The 19437-nt window shown below is 43.3% G+C and overlaps 2 protein-coding genes across 2 annotated transcripts; both read left to right on the top strand.

The window, feature by feature from the left end:
- Positions 1–6468: 6468 nt before the first annotated feature.
- LOC308083508 (phospholipid-transporting ATPase IF-like) lies at positions 6469–9798 on the top strand (the record flags this gene model as incomplete). Its single annotated transcript, XM_080425821.1, has 1 exon — positions 6469–9798. The coding sequence occupies one exon, from the start codon at positions 6469–6471 to the stop codon at positions 9796–9798; it is 3330 nt and encodes a 1109-aa protein (XP_080281947.1).
- Positions 9799–11799: 2001 nt separating this feature from the next.
- Positions 11800–19097, top strand: LOC308084032 (uncharacterized protein). Its single transcript, XM_080426499.1, has 4 exons — positions 11800–12111; positions 13578–13667; positions 14767–15912; positions 17655–19097. The coding sequence occupies exons 1-4, from the start codon at positions 11931–11933 to the stop codon at positions 18845–18847; spliced, it is 2610 nt and encodes an 869-aa protein (XP_080282625.1). The 5' UTR covers positions 11800–11930; the 3' UTR covers positions 18848–19097.
- Positions 19098–19437: the final 340 nt, after the last annotated feature.

Below are 19437 nucleotides of genomic sequence, written 5' to 3'. Positions count from 1 at the left end.
AGCAGATAAGTGCTACGATCTTTCAATTTATGATACAAGCGTGAAAATTGGCATGAGCAGTCTCCATGGGTCACTTGACAAGAAAATTGTCCGAGGCAGTTGTAATTTCAAGATGGCGGCCATTTTTCAAGATGGCCGACACCTTAGTGTGCAGTTAAGTGATATGATGGTTTATTTGGTGATACAAGCATGAAAATTGGCATGAGCAGTCTCTGTGGGTCACTTGACAATAGGCCACCCACAGCTACTTGAAATTTCAAGATGGCGGCCATTTTTCAAGATGGCCAACACTTTAGTGGAGCAATTAAGTTATATAATGGTTTATTTGGTGATACAAGCATTACAATTGGCATGAGCAGTCTCTAAGGGTTGCTTGTCCCATACTTTTTTGCCAACAACAATGTGAATTATGCTCGTTGGCTTCCAATACACCTTCGAGACATGATGTGCATTGAGGAGCAACATCCAGAAGTTGCTGCAGAGTTCCACAAGGGGAACTTTGTAGTACATAAGTCAGACAGGGCTTTCTCTGCAGTGGCAATTGATCAGGCTCATGAATGGCTCAATGCTGTGATCAAAGGTGATGGGGGAGCAGTCGGGCTGACAGAGAACCCATCAGCACTGCGAAGATGGATGTTAGCAGGTCCAGAGGTGAGCCGTCTAGTTAAGAACTATGAAGCTGCGTCAGGAGCTAAAGATGTGAAGAAAGGTAATCATCACCATGAACAAACAGAGGCTGCTCAAAAAGCATTTTTGGAGAAAGTGAAACGACTCACATCAGTCATGAGGGAAATGGGTAACCCTTTCATGGAAGAATCAGATGATCTGCTTGTGTTGGACACAAAGGACATTGTTGATGCCAGTTCAGCTGAGCTGATAGCCGTGCATCACCAACAAGGCAGAGAACAGTTCAAGTCTTTCATGACAGATTTACAGAGCCTCGACAGTCCATGCTCTTTCTACAAGCCTATCAAGAAGAATATGGTAACTTTCTTCAAGCACAAGCCAGTTGTCAGTGGAACAAACTCCAAGATGAAGGAACTTAAGGATGACTACCAACTTTTCTCCCGACTATTCATCTCTTGCCAGAACAGGCAGTGTGACTTACAAGAGTTCTTCAATCATGAGAACCAATCAGCTCCCGCCGCTCTCAGTGATGGAGGGAAACTCCGCACGTGTACCAAATCACACCTGGCTGAGATACTACAAGCGAAAGTGACATTGCCTGAAAAAAAGCCAGAATCAGATGTTCTTATAGTGGATGGATCAGCTATGGTGAATACACTGCCACCACGTTCAAGCAAGACGTTTGATGAATATGCAATAAGTGACATACTTCCAAGAATAGAGACATACAGCCATACATACAGGCGGACGGACATCGTGTTCGATGTTTACTGGAAGTCCAGTCTGAAGTCTGAGGCAAGGTCAAAACGGGGAAAAGCAATCAGGAGGAGAGTAACAGGCACAGGCAAAACTCCGTCAAACTGGCAAAGCTTCCTACGGGATGAAAACAACAAGCAGGAATTGTTCCATTTCCTTGCTGATAAAGTTACGGAAATGAAAACAGTCAATATAGTCATTGAGACGAAGGGGGAAGATGCTGTTAGCAACCAAGCTGCTAACCTGGATGCAGTAGCCCCGTGTAGTCATGAAGAGGCAGACACGCGTATTTTCCTTCATGCCCAACATGCAGTGAAACAAGGACACAAATCCCTGATGATCGATGCCAATGACACAGACATTGTAATCATAGCCACTTCTGTTATGCCCTCTTTGATGCAACTTGGCCTTGAAAAAATGTGGGTGACTTTTGGCAAAGGAGAGAAGACAAGATGGATCCCAATACATGAGGTAGTTTCAGCCATAGGACCAGAGAGAACACGTGGTATCCTCTTCTTCCATGCCTTCAGTGGTTGTGACATTGTGTCATCCTTCCATGGCAAATCAAAGAAGTCTGCCTGGAACACATGGGACGTGTGTGATGAGGTGTCAAACACATTTGCAACACTCAGCGAATGTCCCTCTGCAGTGGAGGATAGTGACCTGCAAGCTTTGGAGAGATTTGTTGTGCTCATGTATGACAGGTCCAGCGATGTCACAACTGTGAACGAGGCCAGGCTTGATCTCTTTGCCAGAAAGCAAAGACATTATGACTTGATCCCACCAACTCAAGCAGCACTCAAAGAGCATGCCAAACGTGCTTCTTATGAGGCTGGATACGTGTGGGGACAGGCATTGAAGCGACATCCACAAATGCCGAGCCCATCTGACTGGGAATGGGTGGAACAGGACGAGAAGTGGAAAGTCTTCTGGACTCCACTTCCACCTATTGCGGAGAGTTGTTGGGAGTTGACCAAATGTGGGTGCACCAAGGCATGTACTGGAAGGTGTAAGTGCTTCAAATATGGACTCAGTTGCACATGCCTATGTAGTTGCCCCTGCTAGAACCTATTTGCATGTTTATTTTGCCAGAGTTTTTTCCCGTTGTCCTCTTTGTTTTCAAGTGTAGGCCTATGGCTCGGCTTCCCCTCGCCACATCGGTGCATCATGTTTTACTTTGTCACCAGTCTATTAGTGTGTAATTTTCAGTTGTTACTTTGTAACATTGCTTCCACTGCCTTCCACTGCCATACGTAACAGTGAAGCACATTTTCAGTTTAGTCCCTTACTATAGTTTGTCATGGTTCCGTGGCTACTGCCATTCAGTATTAGCCATTGCTCAATTATAATTTTGGAGCACTGTCCGTTCAGCACCACAACTGTGCTAATCAGCACCTCAACTGTGCTAATTTATTAGTCATATTGTTCCCCCATCTCTTAGTATTTATTTGACACATGTAATGGCTGTTAGTTTAAAAAAAATAAAAATAAAAATAAAATCCTCCCTTGTGACTGTTACCGTGTCGTGGTAAGGGAGCTTGAGTACCTCAGTGAACCCTGAGAGCTATGCCAGTGGGAGGCAACTCCTGACAGGTTTTACCAAACTGGACAGGTCGTGGGCGAGGAGTCAGACAAAACACAGTCAAACAACCTCTCTTGACAGAGCTTTTTGAGGAACCCAATACATTTCTATGAGAAAAGGTACAGTATCATTTAAAGATCCACATGGCGGACGAAAGTCATCTTGAAATTTCAAGTGGTGGTTGTGGGGTTTCTTGTCAAATGACCTTTTGAGACGGCTCATGGCAATTTTCATGCTTGTATCACCAACTAAATGATTTAAGCTTAACTGTGGTGGTTTTTCATCTTAAAAAATGGCCGCCATCTTGAAATTTAAAGTAGCTGTGGGTGGCTTATTGTCAAGTGACCCACAGAGACTGCTCATGCCAATTGTCATGCTTGTATCACCAAATGAACCATTATATAACTTTAATGCTCCACTAAAGTGTCGGCCATCTTGAAAAATGGCCGCCATCTTGAAATTTCAAGTAGCTGTGGGTGGCATATTGTCAAGTGACCCACAGAGACTGCTCATATCAATTTTCATGCTTGTATCACCAAATAAACCATTATATAACTTAATTGCTCCACTAAAGTGTTGGCCATCTTGAAAAATGGCCGCCATGTTGAAATGTCAAGTAGCTGTGGGTGGCCTATTGTCAAGTGACCCACAGAGACTATTCATGCCAATTTTCATGCTTGTATCACCAAATAAACCATCATATCACTTAACTGCCCACTAAGATGTCGGCCATCTTGAAAAATGGCCACCATCTTGAAATTACAACTGCCTCGGACAATTTTCTTGTCAAGTGACCCATGGAGACTGCTCATGCCAATTTTCACGCTTGTATCATAAATTGAAAGATTCTGCCAGAAAAAAGCATTTAGCCGCTCCGCTAGAATTGGCACCATTATTCAAAAACCCTCTGTTATTTTCTTTTACACAGGACTTGAGAGATTGCATGGTGCATGCTGACTTTTAGTCTCCTAGGGTCACACAAAGACAGATCCTGATGATTCCAAAAGGGACTCAGTAGGGTTATTCATGTGGCAATTCTGTGACTTTATTTTCTTTCTCATACCCATACAGGCAATTTCTAACACAGTATAGTATGACAACACAAGTGACCAGAATCGTTGCTGGAGCGGACAAGACCAATACATAAGTGTGAGATGCACTAGTGGCTAATCACAGCGGTAACATTTCAGATCATTTTGAGGATACAATTCAGCCAATCTGGCTTTATTAAGGTACTTCACTTTCAACTGAATGAAGCTGAATCGTGCACATGAAGAGGTCAAATTGATTCCAAGCGTCTGTCCGGCAATCTACTCTATAGATATGCCGAAATATGGAGATGAATGGTGTCATTATTTATTTTGTTTACCGATGCGTAGCGAGCGTATGGTCTAGCTAGCCAACACCAACTCGGGACTCCTGAATCGCTGCCCTCCAAACTCTCCTATATCTAACATCAGGGTCTTGAGCACTACAGTGTTGTTAGCTAAGATGTCGCGCCATAGTGCATCTACGTAGGTGGTGCGCTTCTTGCCTTTCCTGGCTTTGCCCTGGGTTGGCTCCCATAGTGTCAGTTTGCTTGCCACTAGTTCTGGGGGGTGCCTGGCGCAGTGCCCTGCCAGCCTCATCCTTCTCTCTCTGACTTTGTCTGTGACCCGACGACCCGTGGTAGTTCTGTGACCCCAAGGTCAGTAATCATGATGGGGTGTACTCGCCATGAATTCCTCGTAACCAGAGTGAACCCCAGTGCCTCCTCTCTGCCATTGATTGCGAGTCTCAGGGCATGGTCCATCACTATAATGAACAGGAAGGGGGCCAGAGTGTCACCCTGTAGGACACCCGCTAGGATCTCAAAGTCTTTGGTGTTACCGTTGTGAGTTTGAACCTTGGCTCGAGTCTGGCTGTACCATGTCTCTATCATCTGAACCATCTTCTCTGGAACTCTGTAGGCCGGGAGAATGTTCATGAGTTTCCCCCGGCGGATGGTGTCAAAAGCCTTTTGGAAGTCAATGAAGGTGATCACCACTGACAGGTTCCGCTCCCTTACTCCTTCCAGTATCCTCCTCAGCGCCAGTATCTGCCTGCCTGTTGTTCGCTCCGGGCGGAAGCCGTTCTGTGAGTTTTCCAGTAGAGGGTCTGAGATGGGTCTAAGACGTTTAGGATCATCCTGTTAGCTATCATAGTTGTCCGGCTTGGTGAGGTCGCCTGACTTTGGTACTGGAACGATGGTCATTGTGCACCACAGCTTCGGCAGCTCGCCAGACGTGTGTGCTTGGTTGATGAAATCCAACACCACCTCGTCTATGGGCACAACCCTCTGGTGTCACTCCATCCTCCCCGCAGCTCTTGCCGCACTTGATAGTAGCCTTGGCCCTCTGGTACTCATCCATGGTGAATGGTCCGTCTGGTAGGGGAAGGTCATGGAAGACAGGAGCTATCGGATCCTCCTTTTCCTCGGTTGAAGGAGGATTCTCTAGGAGTGTTTTGAAGTGCTGGTACTATGTTTCAACTCGTTCCTCTGCGCTTTCTCCCCGGATCTTGGAAGTCTGAGAAGAGCCTCTGCCAGAAATGTCATTGATGAGCTTCCAGCTCTTGGCAAGCTTCTGGTTAACATACGCCTCTTCAATGTCCCTGATCTTTTGGGTCAGCTCCTGTTGTTCCAGTGTACACTTGGTCCTCCTCCTTCCTCCGCTTATATTCCTCCCTTAGACCCTCTCCTTTTCGGTCAGCGACAAAGTCCATGTGTGCTGCTCTCATCTCCTCCCTGGCTTTGGTGGTTCTAGGGTCAAGGCATCTGTCTTTCCTCCTTGCTTTGGGAACTTGCTGGAGGCATGTCTCAGCTGCTAGTTTTTTTGCTTCAGCAGGTCTTGTCCAGGTTGAGCTTCAGGTGGTGCGTTGACATCCACTCCGAGATGTCAGCCAGACAAGCAGCAATGCGTGCCTCCACTTGTGTGTCAGAGGGGGGGAATGACAGGATCAGCTGGGTGTCATCGGCATAGCAGTGGTAGGAAAAGTCATGGGAGTGGATAACAGCACCAAGAGATGTAGTGTAGAGAGAGAAAAGAAGAGGACTACTGAGATCATAGTGAGTACTGCGATAATGGGTCAGGGTACTGCCCACGAATGATGTCCATCGCCCTCCAATGTAGGGTACTGCACTAAAATGCCAAACCCGGACACTCATGGATGAACGGCAATGGCACCTTCGCAAATCGGCATTGCTAGGCATGGGCAACGCAGTGAATGTACATACATGGCAACGGTTTTGTGTTGAGGGTGATGTCACACCAGAGATCTGGTATAAGGTTAGAGACAGAGGGAGAGCTGTTAATCCTGTTGAATTCTAGGGAGAGATTTTTACCTCTTGCAAATCCATTCTTGTTGAATTCTAGGGACAAATAATTAAGTAAGAACACGAGAGAAGTGGGGAGCGAGAGCGGCCGAGACAGAGTGATCAAGTAAGAGCAAGAGAGTTTTGAGAGGGAGATCGAAGTTTCTACAACATGCTCCGGTGGGTACGACAGCAGCTGGGTTTTGACCCTCCCCACCAGAGTGAGATCAGGAGGGTTTATGTGGCAAACCGTTTCCCCCAGCATGGCCACTACACACAGCAACACTTTGCTGACAACAGAATCATCTCGTCTAAGTACACCACTTGGAACTTTGTCCCCAGGAATGTGTTTGAGCAGTTCACAAGGATAGCAAACCTTTATTTCCTTGTGGTCTTCATCTTAATGTTGATGATAGACTCCCCTACTCACCCATTTACCAGTGGCCTGCCTCTCACCTTTGTCATAACAGTGACTGCCATTAAACAGGGCTACGAGGATTGGCTGAGACACAAGGCGGACAACGAGGTTAATGATGCTCCTGTGTTTGTGGTTCGGAATGGAGGTCTCCTCCAGATGAGATCCAAGAACATCAGAGTGGGGGATATAGTGCGTGTGGCTAAAGATGAGACGTTCCCAGCTGACCTTGTGTTGCTATCCTCTGACCGTTTAGATGGCACCTGCCACATCACTACTGCCAGCCTTGATGGAGAGACCAACCTCAAGACCCACTACTCTATATCAGAAACAGCGGTGTGTCAGTCAGTGTCTAGCCTGGAGGCTCTCCAGGCGATGGTGGAGTGTCAACAACCTGAGGCTGACCTGTACACATTTGCCTCTCGGATCACAGTGACCCACCAAGGGAAAGAGATTGTCAGACCACTGGGACCAGAGAATTTGCTGCTACGAGGAGCTAGGTTGAAAAATACCAAAGAGATTTTCGGTGTAGCAGTTTATACAGGCATGGAATCCAAGATGGCTCTCAACTATAAGTGCAAGTTCCGGAAAAGGTCTGTAGTGGAGGAGTCCATGAACACCATCGTAATCATCTACCTGGGCATCTTGCTGTTTTTAACTGTCTTCAGCACCATTCTGAAGTATTACTGGCAGGCTGAGAATGAATGGGACAAGCCCTTCTACAACCACATGACAGAGCAGGAGAAAAACAACAGCAAGATATGGAAGTTAATCTCAGACTTCCTGGCATACCTGGTTCTCTACAACAAAATGATCCCCATCTCACTCTACGTTACCATGGAGATGGTGATGTTCTTGGGCTCGTTTTTCATTGCCTGGGATTTGGACCTGTACCACGAGGAGAGTGATCAGCCAGCCCAGGTGAACACATCAGACCTCAATGAAGTGCTGGGACAGGTGGAGTACGTGTTTACTGACAAGACAGGTACACTAACAGAAAATGAAATGGAGTTCCGCGAGTGTACCATCAACGGAACAAAGTACCAGGAGGTCAATGGTAAGCTGGTACCAGAGGGAATGACAGAGAAGTCACCAAACAGTTCTACACCTCACTTGACTGATGAGGAGTTGTTATTTCTCAAGGCGGTGTCATTGTGTCACACGGTTCAGATCAGTTATGACCAGCCTGACTGTTTGGTAACGGGTGGAGACCCATTCTCCCATGCTCACGACTTATCAACTCAGATGGAATACTATGCCTTATCACCAGATGAGAAAGCCTTGGTAGAAGCTACTAAAAGGATGGGAGTAGCTTTCACCGGAAACAATGGAGAAACCATGGAAATCAAAGTATTCAGCAAGTCAGAGAAGTACAACCTGCTCCATATGTTAGAGTTTGATCCTAATCGCAGGAGGATGAGTGTCATTCTACAGACTCCTTCAGGAGTTAAAGTGTTGTTCACCAAGGGAGCAGAGTCAGCCATCCTGCCTTTCACCACCAGTGGAGAGATAGAGAAGACCAGTCTTCATGTAGACGAGTTCGCTCTGAAAGGTTTGCGGACCTTGGTGTTTGCGTGTCGCCACTTCAGCCCAGAGGAGTACACTGACGTGGACAGGTGTCTGAATGCAGCCCGCACTTCTCTGCAGCAGAGAGAGGAAAAACTACAAGAGGCTTTCAGCTACATAGAGAGAGACCTACAGCTTCTGGGCGCTACAGCAGTAGAAGACAGACTCCAGGACAAGGTCCAGGAGACCATTGAGATCTTACGTCTGGCGGGTATGAAAGTATGGGTGTTGACGGGGGACAAACACGAGACGGCAGTCAGTGTCAGCCTGTCGTGTGGCCACTTCCACCGCAACATGAACATTTTCGAGCTCCTTCAGCTGCCCGAGCATGAGTGTGCTGAACAACTCTACAGATTTGCCAAAAGGATAAAGGAAGACAATGTGATCCAGCATGGTTTGGTGGTGGACGGGGTCAGTCTTTCTTCAGCACTGAGACAACATGAGAAGCTCTTTATGGAAGTGTGTAAAAGTTGTTCTGCTGTGCTGTGTTGCCGCATGGCTCCCCTACAGAAAGCAAAGGTGGTACGTCTTTTAAAAACATCCCCAGAGAAACCCATCACGCTAGCTATTGGTGATGGAGCCAATGATGTCAGTATGATACACGAAGCCCATGTGGGCATAGGTATTATGGGTAAGGAGGGTCGTCAGGCTGTGAGAAACAGTGACTATGCAATTGCCAGGTTTAAATTCCTGGCTAAACTCCTGCTGGTCCATGGCCACTTATACTACATCCGAACAGCTACGCTTGTGCAGTACTTTTTCTACAAGAGTGTGTGTTTCATCATGCCCCAGTTTTTATACCAGTTCTTCTGTCTGTTTTCACAACAAACTCTGTATGACGGTTTCAATGACATGCTGTACAACATCTGTTTCACCTCTCTGCCCATCTTGGTGTACAGTGTGTTTGAACAGCCAATCCATCCATCTGAACTGCAGAGTAAACCTGTCCTCTATAGGGACATCAGTAGGAACTCTCTGCTGTGCTTCAGGACAGCAGAGAGTCGGTATTGGATACTGCTGAGCTTCTGTCATGGCTTTGTCTTATTCTTTGGGTCATATATACTGATGGGGGAGGACACAGGGAACTGGACATTTGGCACATTTGTCTTCACTGTCATGTTAATCACTGTCACCCTAAAGTTGGCATTGGAGACCCATCTCTGGACATGGATGAACCATTTAGTGATGTGGGGATCAATAGCCTTCTATTTTATCTTTTCACTTCTCTGGGGAAGCATCTTCTGGCCGTTCCTCCACACCCAGCACATGTACTTTGTCTTCGTTCAGCTGCTGTCCAGCAGCAGGGCCTGGTTCGCCATCATAATTATCGCCATCACCTGCCTCTTTCCTGACTTGGTGAAGAAAGTGCTCAATGGACACCTGCAGCCCACTAACATCTGGAAAAGCCAGTCTCTACCAAGCCACCCAGGCGTAGACCCTCAGCTGTGCTGCTATCAACATGGTCAGAGTGGCTGTACCCGCCTGCACTGTAATAAGCTAGTCTGTGGTCATGTAGATTAAAGGAACTCTAAGTTATACTTTTTTTGTTAAAATAAATGTTAAATAACTATATATTCCCATAGCAATCATTGCTATAGAGTATTTGTTCAATAACATGGGTCTCTTCAACTGACCAGCTATTTAGTAGGCTGCCCTAGCACGTCTGATATCTGGGTCTAGAGGGGCGGGTTCAAAATCTCTGGAGAAATTTTCTGCAAGATCCCATTGGTTCACCGATCTGTCCATCAGCCCCCGCCCCGAGCCCTGACGTCACAACATTTGGAGCGACGCCCACTGCACTCTGGTTGGTTGAGGAAATGAAACACTTCCTATGCCAGGAACGTCAACATGCTGGTCCAGGCTCTTATTTTTTTGCAAAACGCGAAAGAAAATAAAAGCCTGGAGATCGAGGCTAGCTATTTAGTAAACAGAAACTACATTTTCAGATTGGGATACCAATTTCATCAAATCAGGAGAGACAACTCATACAGGATATCAGGATAAGCAAGTGAAATTGATTAAACAAATAAATAAACAGACACAATTGGAATGGAACTCAAGCTGATATATATTATCTTTGTGGGGTTCTCTCTTGATGGATGACATTCGTAACCCACCTTAAAATGTATTTTCAAGTTTACTAAAGTCCTGTTACTGAACAAACACTTTATGGCAATGATTAGCCTAGTAATAGTAATCAAAAAAAAAAATACACCTTAAAAATACACCTTTTGTCAAATATATTCAATATAATTGGTGTCCTTGATTTTGTGGCAAGTATTTAAGTAAATAATTATGTTTGCGAGATATTTTTGGGGCTTTTTGCCTTTTATTGATAGATCACAGTAGGCTGACAGGAAATGGGGAGAGAGATGGGCCGGGGGTGACACGCAGCAAAGGTCGTCGGGATCGGGAGTCGAACCCGCGACACACTGTCAGGCTGGCATTGCAGCCTAGGGTGTCTGGACCTGGAATTTGTAATTGATGCAAATTATGTAAAGCACTTCCCTGTCTAAGCGCTTAAAAAATATATATAATATGCTTGCTAACTTTTTTTAAATATACAATTTGTGAACAGTGCCCCCTGTCACATTATAAAATAAATATCATGTACCATCAGGGTCACAAGGTAATCATTATTTTTGTATGATTTAACTAATAAGCAGTGGCATATTGTTAGAAGATTAACCACTTAAACCCCAGCATCGGTATAGAGCGTCGCAGTTCCCGCCCACTTCCTGTTTTTTTTGGTGCCGGAAGAAAAAACTCAATGCATTTTTCCATTGACATTTCCAAAAATATTTATATCTATTAATTTAAGCCTCGAATCAAGCCATCACGAGATGACATGAATCATGACCATAAAACGTTTTTTTCTGTGATTTTTTTTTATTTTATATTTAATTATATGATATACTATATTTAATAAATACCCTTTGTTTTGCCGTTTTCAACAAAAAAAAAATCACAGAATCAAACGTTTATGGTCATGATTCATGTCATGTCATGATGGCTTGATTCGAGGCTTAAATTAATAGATATAAATATTTTTGGAAATGTCAATGGAAAAATGCATTGAGTTTTTTCTTCCGGCACCAAAAAAAACAGGAAGTGGGCGGGAACTGCGACGCTCTATTGTGGGGAAAGCTTTCGCTGAAAATAGCTGAAAACAGTAGATTGACAAGCTCACAACGTGACGCAACGGGTCACAACGTTGTGAGCTTGTTGTTGATCTACTGTTTTCAGCAAAAGCTTTCCCCACAATAACAGAAAACAGAAAAGACACTCGTATCCCACATACCCATAGAGGTATAATATAACGCATATACCCATATGGGGTTTAAGCAGGGTTGAAGTGGTTAATGATCTTCTAACAACACTCCGTTTCAGTGGGTGGCGCTTTTACGTTTGCGATCCGCCAAAATACAGAAGAAGCTTCACGACCGCGGAAGTACAACATGCTGGTGTTTACTTCATGAAGTCCATGTTTAGTATGAATGGTCGGGTCGAGCCGGCCGGGTCGTGAGAATGATGACGGTGATGATCATAACTGTACCGACAACCGCACTACAATATAAGGAGAAACTGAGACCTCACCTGTTTTCGTCTCATTCGGTGTTCATCAAAGGCCATTACTGTTATTTGGCTGTTTCATGTTAGGACACAGGACGTCCCTGTTCGGAAGTTATCCATCTCCAAAGAAGAACAAGGATACAGTTGTCCATCAGAGTCTGAAGATGAGAGCAACGATGCCCTGGATCCATGCCATCAACCTAACAAGACACGGTCACCCTGAACTGAACTTCCTCCCTGTGGTTAAATTACACAGAATAGGTTTGTACCGTTTTACTTGTTATATTATACATAACTCTATGGCTTTACTATGGTAGAATTAATGTTGGGCAAGCTACATATGTGTAGCTAGCCAAGCTACCAGCTTAGCCACTTAGCACAGTACCTAAGCTACTTAGCTTAAAAACTAAAACATACAATTGTGTAAAAGCAACGAATGAATGGAGATGGAGAATTATCTTTGCTACCAAGCTAAGTAGCTGTCATAGCTGCTTTGCTAATTAGCTTAGTTATTTTGCTATGGTTGTAGCTTAGCTACTTTGCTAAGTAGCTATGGTTGTAGCTTAACTACTTTGCTAAGTAGCTAAGGTGGTAGCTTAGCTACTTTGCTAAGTAGCTATGGTTGTAGCTTAGCTACTTTGCTAAGTAGCTATGGTTGAAGATGAGCTACTTTAGCTTAGCTACTTTGCCAAAAGCTGGTACTTACTGACCTACACTGTTCATAGTTTTTATATTCTTTACATAATTCCATTTCCCTTTACATAATCCTTGGGCCACGTGTAGAAATCTGTGTGCACACTAAATGGGGCGCAGTCTTTTCATCAGATTTATAAAACCATAAATCTATTTTGTGTTTGCTTCCTGATAAATCTCAATCATCCTGAATTGTGTTCATGTCCACTAATATAATTTCCCACCCTGTTGACATCCACAATTAATCCATAAATGGTCAGGACAACTTCACCCATTTTCAATCTTCATATATTTGGTCCTCACTAATGCTCATGATAATATGGTACCATTTTGTCTCAGATGAGGGCTGTGGACAGTAAGAAACCTGCCTACCAGTGACATCATCGATGGGGAATCCAAGCTAATAGAATCTGCAGGCTTTCTATTTCTGAAAAGTTACCATGCTATAATGGAAGCCATTGTTCTTGCGTTAATACAAAATAAAATATATATATTTTTGAAGTCTTGTTTAGAAAATAAAATGAAACCCTGCCTAACGATGAAGTCACCGGTAGGCGGGCTTATGAACTGTCCACAGCCCTTTGAGACACATAGTAGAAAGAAATGCTACCATATCATCAGCATTAGTGAGGACCAATTATGGAGAGGCATGGAGTTAAAAGTAGAGATAACCCGTTACTGGTCAGTCGCAGCTTGTTTGTAATCAATATTCATTTTAGACAAATAGATAATGTAGCTGCTCAATATTGATTAATTTCACATCTACAGCTGCTAGTTTAAATCTTTGGTTTCTACTACTTCGCTACTCTACTTCCCAGTTCCACACAGTCCGTTTCTTCACCTCCATTCCATCACCTCAAAAGCAGACATACACGTTGTTGACACACTGTGACAGGCCGTTCGCTCGATTCAATTCCTGTCAAATTGATAATAGCACCTTCGAAAATTGTGACATAACTAAACAGTTCATGGCAGGCACGTGTTCAAGCGTACATACTGTACAGTCGATGACTTTTTCACTTCCTTCATTCCAGACCAGTATGTGGAATCTGAACTGCAGGTGAAGATCAACTCTTCAGACCTAGCGATGGCCATTTCTGTTAAAAGGGAACCTGCAGACCACCGTAAGTTCCATACTCTCTGTTTAATTTGCTCTTTTCTACAGTGTTGTCCACCATCTTTTACATATCCTCTTGTAAAACTCTTAAAGGGATAGTTCACCCAAAATTATTATAATTTTTTTCCTATCTATTTGTTTGTTTGTTTATTATCACTTACAATAACATTTAAAAAAATGATACACAAAGATTCGGTAGAAATGTGAAGGAGAATGCCTAAAAACCCTCCAGGGGCTTGAGAAGTGGCATTCTCCGGGAATATTTGTACATTCATAGGATAAAATTAACATCAATGTGGAATATACACATCCATTACAGTTTAAACACCAATAGACATGTCATACAGATGAAGAAACAGAACGGAAAAGACCAAAATGGACACTGATTCAAAAAAAGAAAGAATCAGCAAAAACATATTACAACAATAAAAGTCAAGGGAACCAAAACATAAACCTCTAGGGAAAATGTTATTATATTATATTAGGCAGACCATATGGAAAGTATTTGGTTGTTAAGAGAAGCGATTTTAGAAACTTCTTAAATTGGTAGACAACTTCCATAGATGTAATGGCAGAGAATTCCATATTTTTGACCCTCTGAAGCCTATATTAAACTGGGTTTGAGAGGTACGGGCCTTAGTCACCCCATGGATATTTTTTAGTCTCATTCCTAATGGTCAATAATTGATGACCAGCGGACCTGTAGGCAGCGGTTATTGGCTTAGGAATGTGACAAAAACTAAAACATATTCATGAATTCAAGTCTCCATGGGGTGACTAATTGATAGGAAAAGGGTCATTTTGGGGGTGAACTATCCCTTTTAAGTGATTAAAGCTGTATTAAGTGACTTTATTTGTGTGAATACATTTTTATTTTGTCAAATCTGTATCAGTGTTTCCCCTACCATTGTATCTACTGTTCCATTTAGCTTAGTGGTTAAAATGTCAGCACAAGTTTTGCAAGATACCTGGGTTCAAATCCGGGGTAGAACAGGAACGTTACATAGTGCAGTTTTAAGTTGTCTCTCTATGGACATTTCTCAGTTTTACACTTTGGATTGTTTTTGTTGTCTCATTACTTGAAACGGTGTTGTTTCCTATCTCAGATACCTGTCTTGCCTCACCCCCAGTGAATGGAAGAGGAAGACGACGCTACTGTACCCGCTGTTCGAGAATCTGCACCTCAACTTATGAACTGATAAGACACCAGAGAGCTTGTTACGGCACAGAGAGGCCTCACCACTGTGCCCATTGTGGATTAAGCTTCACTACAAACAGTGGTCTCAAAACACACCTGCATAGTCACACTAGACCAAAGCTTTACAGCTGTAATAAGTGTCTGTTACGCTATACCACTTTGGACCGTCTCACAGCACACCAGAAAACACACATGGTAAACCACGTTTATGCCTGTGACCTGTGTGGGCTAAAGTTCACCTCACGGAGGTTTCTCAGAGACCACAACGAAGCTCACAGGGGAGAGAGATCTTACTTCTTTGACCAGTGTGACTGTAACTTCCACACATCAGTGGGTCTCAGTGCACACCAGGCAATGCACACAAGATTGAAGCCTTTCTACCAAGACCCAGCCATTTCTATTAAACAAGAGGAACCCGAAGTCTGCCAGGACCTCGTGACACACCATAAAATGCACATGGGAAAGGATCATTACTCCTGTGACCTGTGTGCTGGTTCAGAGTTCATCACATTAAAGGGTCTCCACATACACAACAGAGTTCACGGGGAAGATAGGTCTTACTCCTGTGACCAGTGTGCCTTACGCTTCCTCACATCATCAGGTCTCAGCTCACACCAGGCAATGCACACCAGGCAATGCACAGCCAGGGCCATTTCTATTAAGCAAGAGGAACCCGAAGTCGACCAGGACCTCACGACTAACCAGAAAATGCACTTAGGAGAGAAGCATTACTCCTGTGACCTGTGTGGTTTAAAGTTCACCAGATATACAGATCTCTACAGACACAACAGAGTTCACAGCGGAGAGATGTCTTACTCCTGTGACAAGTGTGGGTTAAAGTTTGCCACATTGCTGAGTCTCAAAATGCACAACAAAGTTCACAGGTTAGAGAATTTTTCTTACGCCTGTGACCAGTGCGACATTAACTTCCACACAATCTCGGGTCTCAGAGGACACCAAGCAACGCACACGAGATTGAAGCCTTTCTACCCAGACCTAGCCAGGACCATCATTTCTATTAAACAAGAGGAAACCAAAGTCTGCCAGGACCTCGGTAAGTTTCATGGCAGGCTCTCCCTTTCCTTTCTTCTGTTCTGTCTAGTGGTTAAAAGGTTCATCTAATTATTATAGGTTATGCACTAAAACTCACTACCAAACACAAAGTTCAGAACTTTTCGTTATGTTAGATATTTTTTGTTGTTGTAACAATACTTCTTGGCAATAACTTTTATACCATTGGTAAGGATGTTTGTTTCCCTTTTATAAATGGTGCCCCATTTGTAAAGAACATGGATTTGTGGGATGAGCAGCTGAGTATGTGGGTTGCGCCCATGGAAAGCTAGCCAAATCTTCTCTGCCTCAAACAGCTTATTCTGCTGTTGCTATTGACTCTAGTCTTGTTGTTTGGTGGATTGGATGATTGAAGTGTATCAGTAACCTAAACATATGTTATTACCATACCTCGTAGACTCTCTAAGGTATAGTAATAATAATATTTACATTTTTGTTTTATTTTTTCATTTTATTTTTTAATTTCCCGAAAAATGTATTAAAAATACATTGAAAAAGTAATTGAAAAAACACGTCTCCTCACGCATTAGAAGGACAATATCTGTCACAAGAACCAAGGACGGGTGTTTTCACTGAATCTAACATGGTTAAAATGGAGTTTGAAGTTGGGTTTGAAAATGGGTTTGTATAGGAAGGCCGAAGGGGGCGTGTCTGTTAAAATGAATACCAAATATCCGAATAACAATCAAGCAACTTAAAAACGGTCTGGGGTGTTCACAAAAGCCAGAGTAGACGTTAAAATGACCTCAAACATGTTTGACAGTGAAATATCCCTTAAAAGCATACTAGGTAACGTTTTCAACAAAACTAAAGTTAAATTGTATATCTTTTGTGAGTGGCAAAAGTTTCACAACACCCACTCCATGAATTTCACCCCCGGAAGCCTTTTATTTATATATTTTCTATTGAACGTGGACGGGGGGGACTTTCCCGGGAAAATGACGTTCCTGGCCAACGTCATGACGTCGTGGCCGACGTCCTGGCCGACGTCATGACGTCGGCCAGGAACTAGCGCAACGGTTTCCTGTTTGGCCAGGAACTACCGCGCTAATAACAAAAAGGAACCTCACGCTGATTTTAAGAGAATGTAGGATTGGAAGATCGAAAAAGAACAGAAAAAGAAAGCACAGCTCATGGTAACTAATGCTCCACTGGCTAAGAGAAACGATCCGTAGATAGTATAAAACAATTAAAAGATCGCTTTTTGAAACGCTTCCGGCTTCCGGTGAAAACGAATGGAATTCTGGGTAATCGAGGACTACGGAAATTGTATGCAGTGACGGTAGTGACCAGCAGAGGTTGCTAAAAATCGTTATTTGTGATTCTGCATTGTACAACTTTAAGTCACAGGATTTCCCTACTTACCAAATCGCCTCCCAAATGACAATGAAGTGAAAAAGAAATTGGCTTAGAAAATTTTACAAAAAATCCCTTGTTCGTTCATTTCACTTCTTCGACAAGACGCCAATGCAGGAAAACCCATACCCAACACTTTTGCTGGGTTATGAGGGTGGTCCCCTTAGCAGGAGTGCTAAGAGGACTCACACAGACCATAGGTGATGTTTTTTTTTTCAAAATGGCACCACACACAGCATTTCCTGTCGTATCGATACAGTATCCTCTATCGATGCGCGTACGGGCAAGCATGATGATAAGATATATTGCCGTATCGAAAAAAATTGGGCACAGCCGTAATATGCACTGTACTGTATGTGTTACCTGCAGGAGAGCCTGGTGTGGTGGAGGATTATGGGCAGCCAGTGGAGGGTTCTGAGGAGTCAGGGGAGGAATCTATGGAGTCATCTATGGATTCTGAGGAGTCGGGGGAGGATTCTGAGGAGTCATCTAAGGATTCTGAGGAGTCGGGGGAGGATTCTGAGGAGTCATCTAAGGATTCTGAGGAGTCAGGGGAGGATTCTGAGGAGCCATGGGAGGTTTTGGTGGAGCCTGGGGAAGTTTCTGAGTATCTTATTTCAAAGAACTTAAATGATGCCCAAACAGAATGGTCAGAGGACAGCTACTACATCGCGACGACTGCACCAGTCCCTGAGCGATCACTGTCTGTTGCAGATGTTCTTTTAAGAGATGATGCAGACTGTCTGCTGTACACAGGTATCCCACTACAAAAATTCTACACTCTTGCGTCTTGTTTACATGTTTCTGCCCCCACACCATCAACAATTCCAGTTGTAGACCAAATTCTGTTGACATTCATGAAACTCCGACAGAACTTTGCTGTAGCTGATTTAGCAAGACGTTTCACATGGTCACCTGGTCAGGTCAGTGAAACATTGAATTTCTGGATAGATGTAATTGCTGAGCAAACTAAGGAGCTTATTCGGTGGCTGCCTTGTGAGCCGATAGAGGATACTATGCCACAGGTTCGTCAAGATAATTTCCCAAACGCAACTTGTATAATTGACTGCACAGAAAGTGTTCTGCAGAAACCAAAACATCTGGATTCAAGGACAGAATCTTACAGTCACTACTGTGCCAATAATAGTGTGAAATATCTAGTTGCAACTGCTACGTCTGGGATCATTATGTTCATTTCAAAGGCCTATGGTGGGAAATGTAGTGATAGGTTAATAGCACAGAACTCTGGGTTTCTTGACCATTTGCGTGCTGGAGATGTGGTGATGGGGCACCATGGCTTCACAATTGCCGACTTGCTTGAGGAGCGGAATGTGCGCTTGGTCTTACCAGCATGTTCACAAAAGCAATGCCATTTGATAGATGAGGTCACACAAACACGACACATTGCTAATGTCCGCTTTCCTGTGGAACGAGCAATAAACCGTCTCAAGGTGTACAAGATTCTTTCACAACCTGTGCCTATACATTTGGTCCCTAAAATCGACAACATACTTATAATTTGTGCAGCCCTTGTAAATCTCAGAGGAGAGCGTATTTCTTGAAAATAGACCATCAACATGCACTGATTGTTTAATGTACTTTTTCTTTTTTTTAATGGTAGAACATTAAATGTGAAAGCTTGTGAGAGCACATAATGCTACAGCAGGTAGTGAAGTATATTTTGATCATGCAATATACATGTACAGTATTTTATAATGTTTTTGTACTGGTATTTTGTGCTTTATTTTGATACAATTGTTTAAGGGTATTTGTATTTTATAAAAAACAAACAAGATTATATTATGTTTGTCCTTCTCTGCACACAACTGCAGTCACTTTTTATTTATTTATTTTGTATTTATTTATTTTCACCCCTTTTGGTCAATTCTCAATAAACCATGGGCTAAAGTGACCCTAAATCTGAGCAATTGAGGTCGTTGCATGCTTTTTTGTGATTCTTCTTATTTATTGGTAAAAGAATTTGTTCTGAGTGGAAGTATTAAAAAGTCTTAAATCTGATTTAAACACACAGAAACCCTGCTTTATCTAGGCCTGTCATTATGACATTTTAGTTGACTTTGATTTAATACATTTTCAAGCAAATGATTGTGATCAAGTGAATTATTTGTTTAAATAATGTTAAATAGCTCTA

The sequence above is a fragment of the Gymnoscopelus braueri genome (assembly GCF_963280865.1).
Source record: "Gymnoscopelus braueri genome assembly, chromosome: 4".
NCBI classification, from domain to species: domain Eukaryota; kingdom Metazoa; phylum Chordata; class Actinopteri; order Myctophiformes; family Myctophidae; genus Gymnoscopelus; species Gymnoscopelus braueri.
This window is presented reverse-complemented; position numbering and strand designations above follow the sequence as displayed.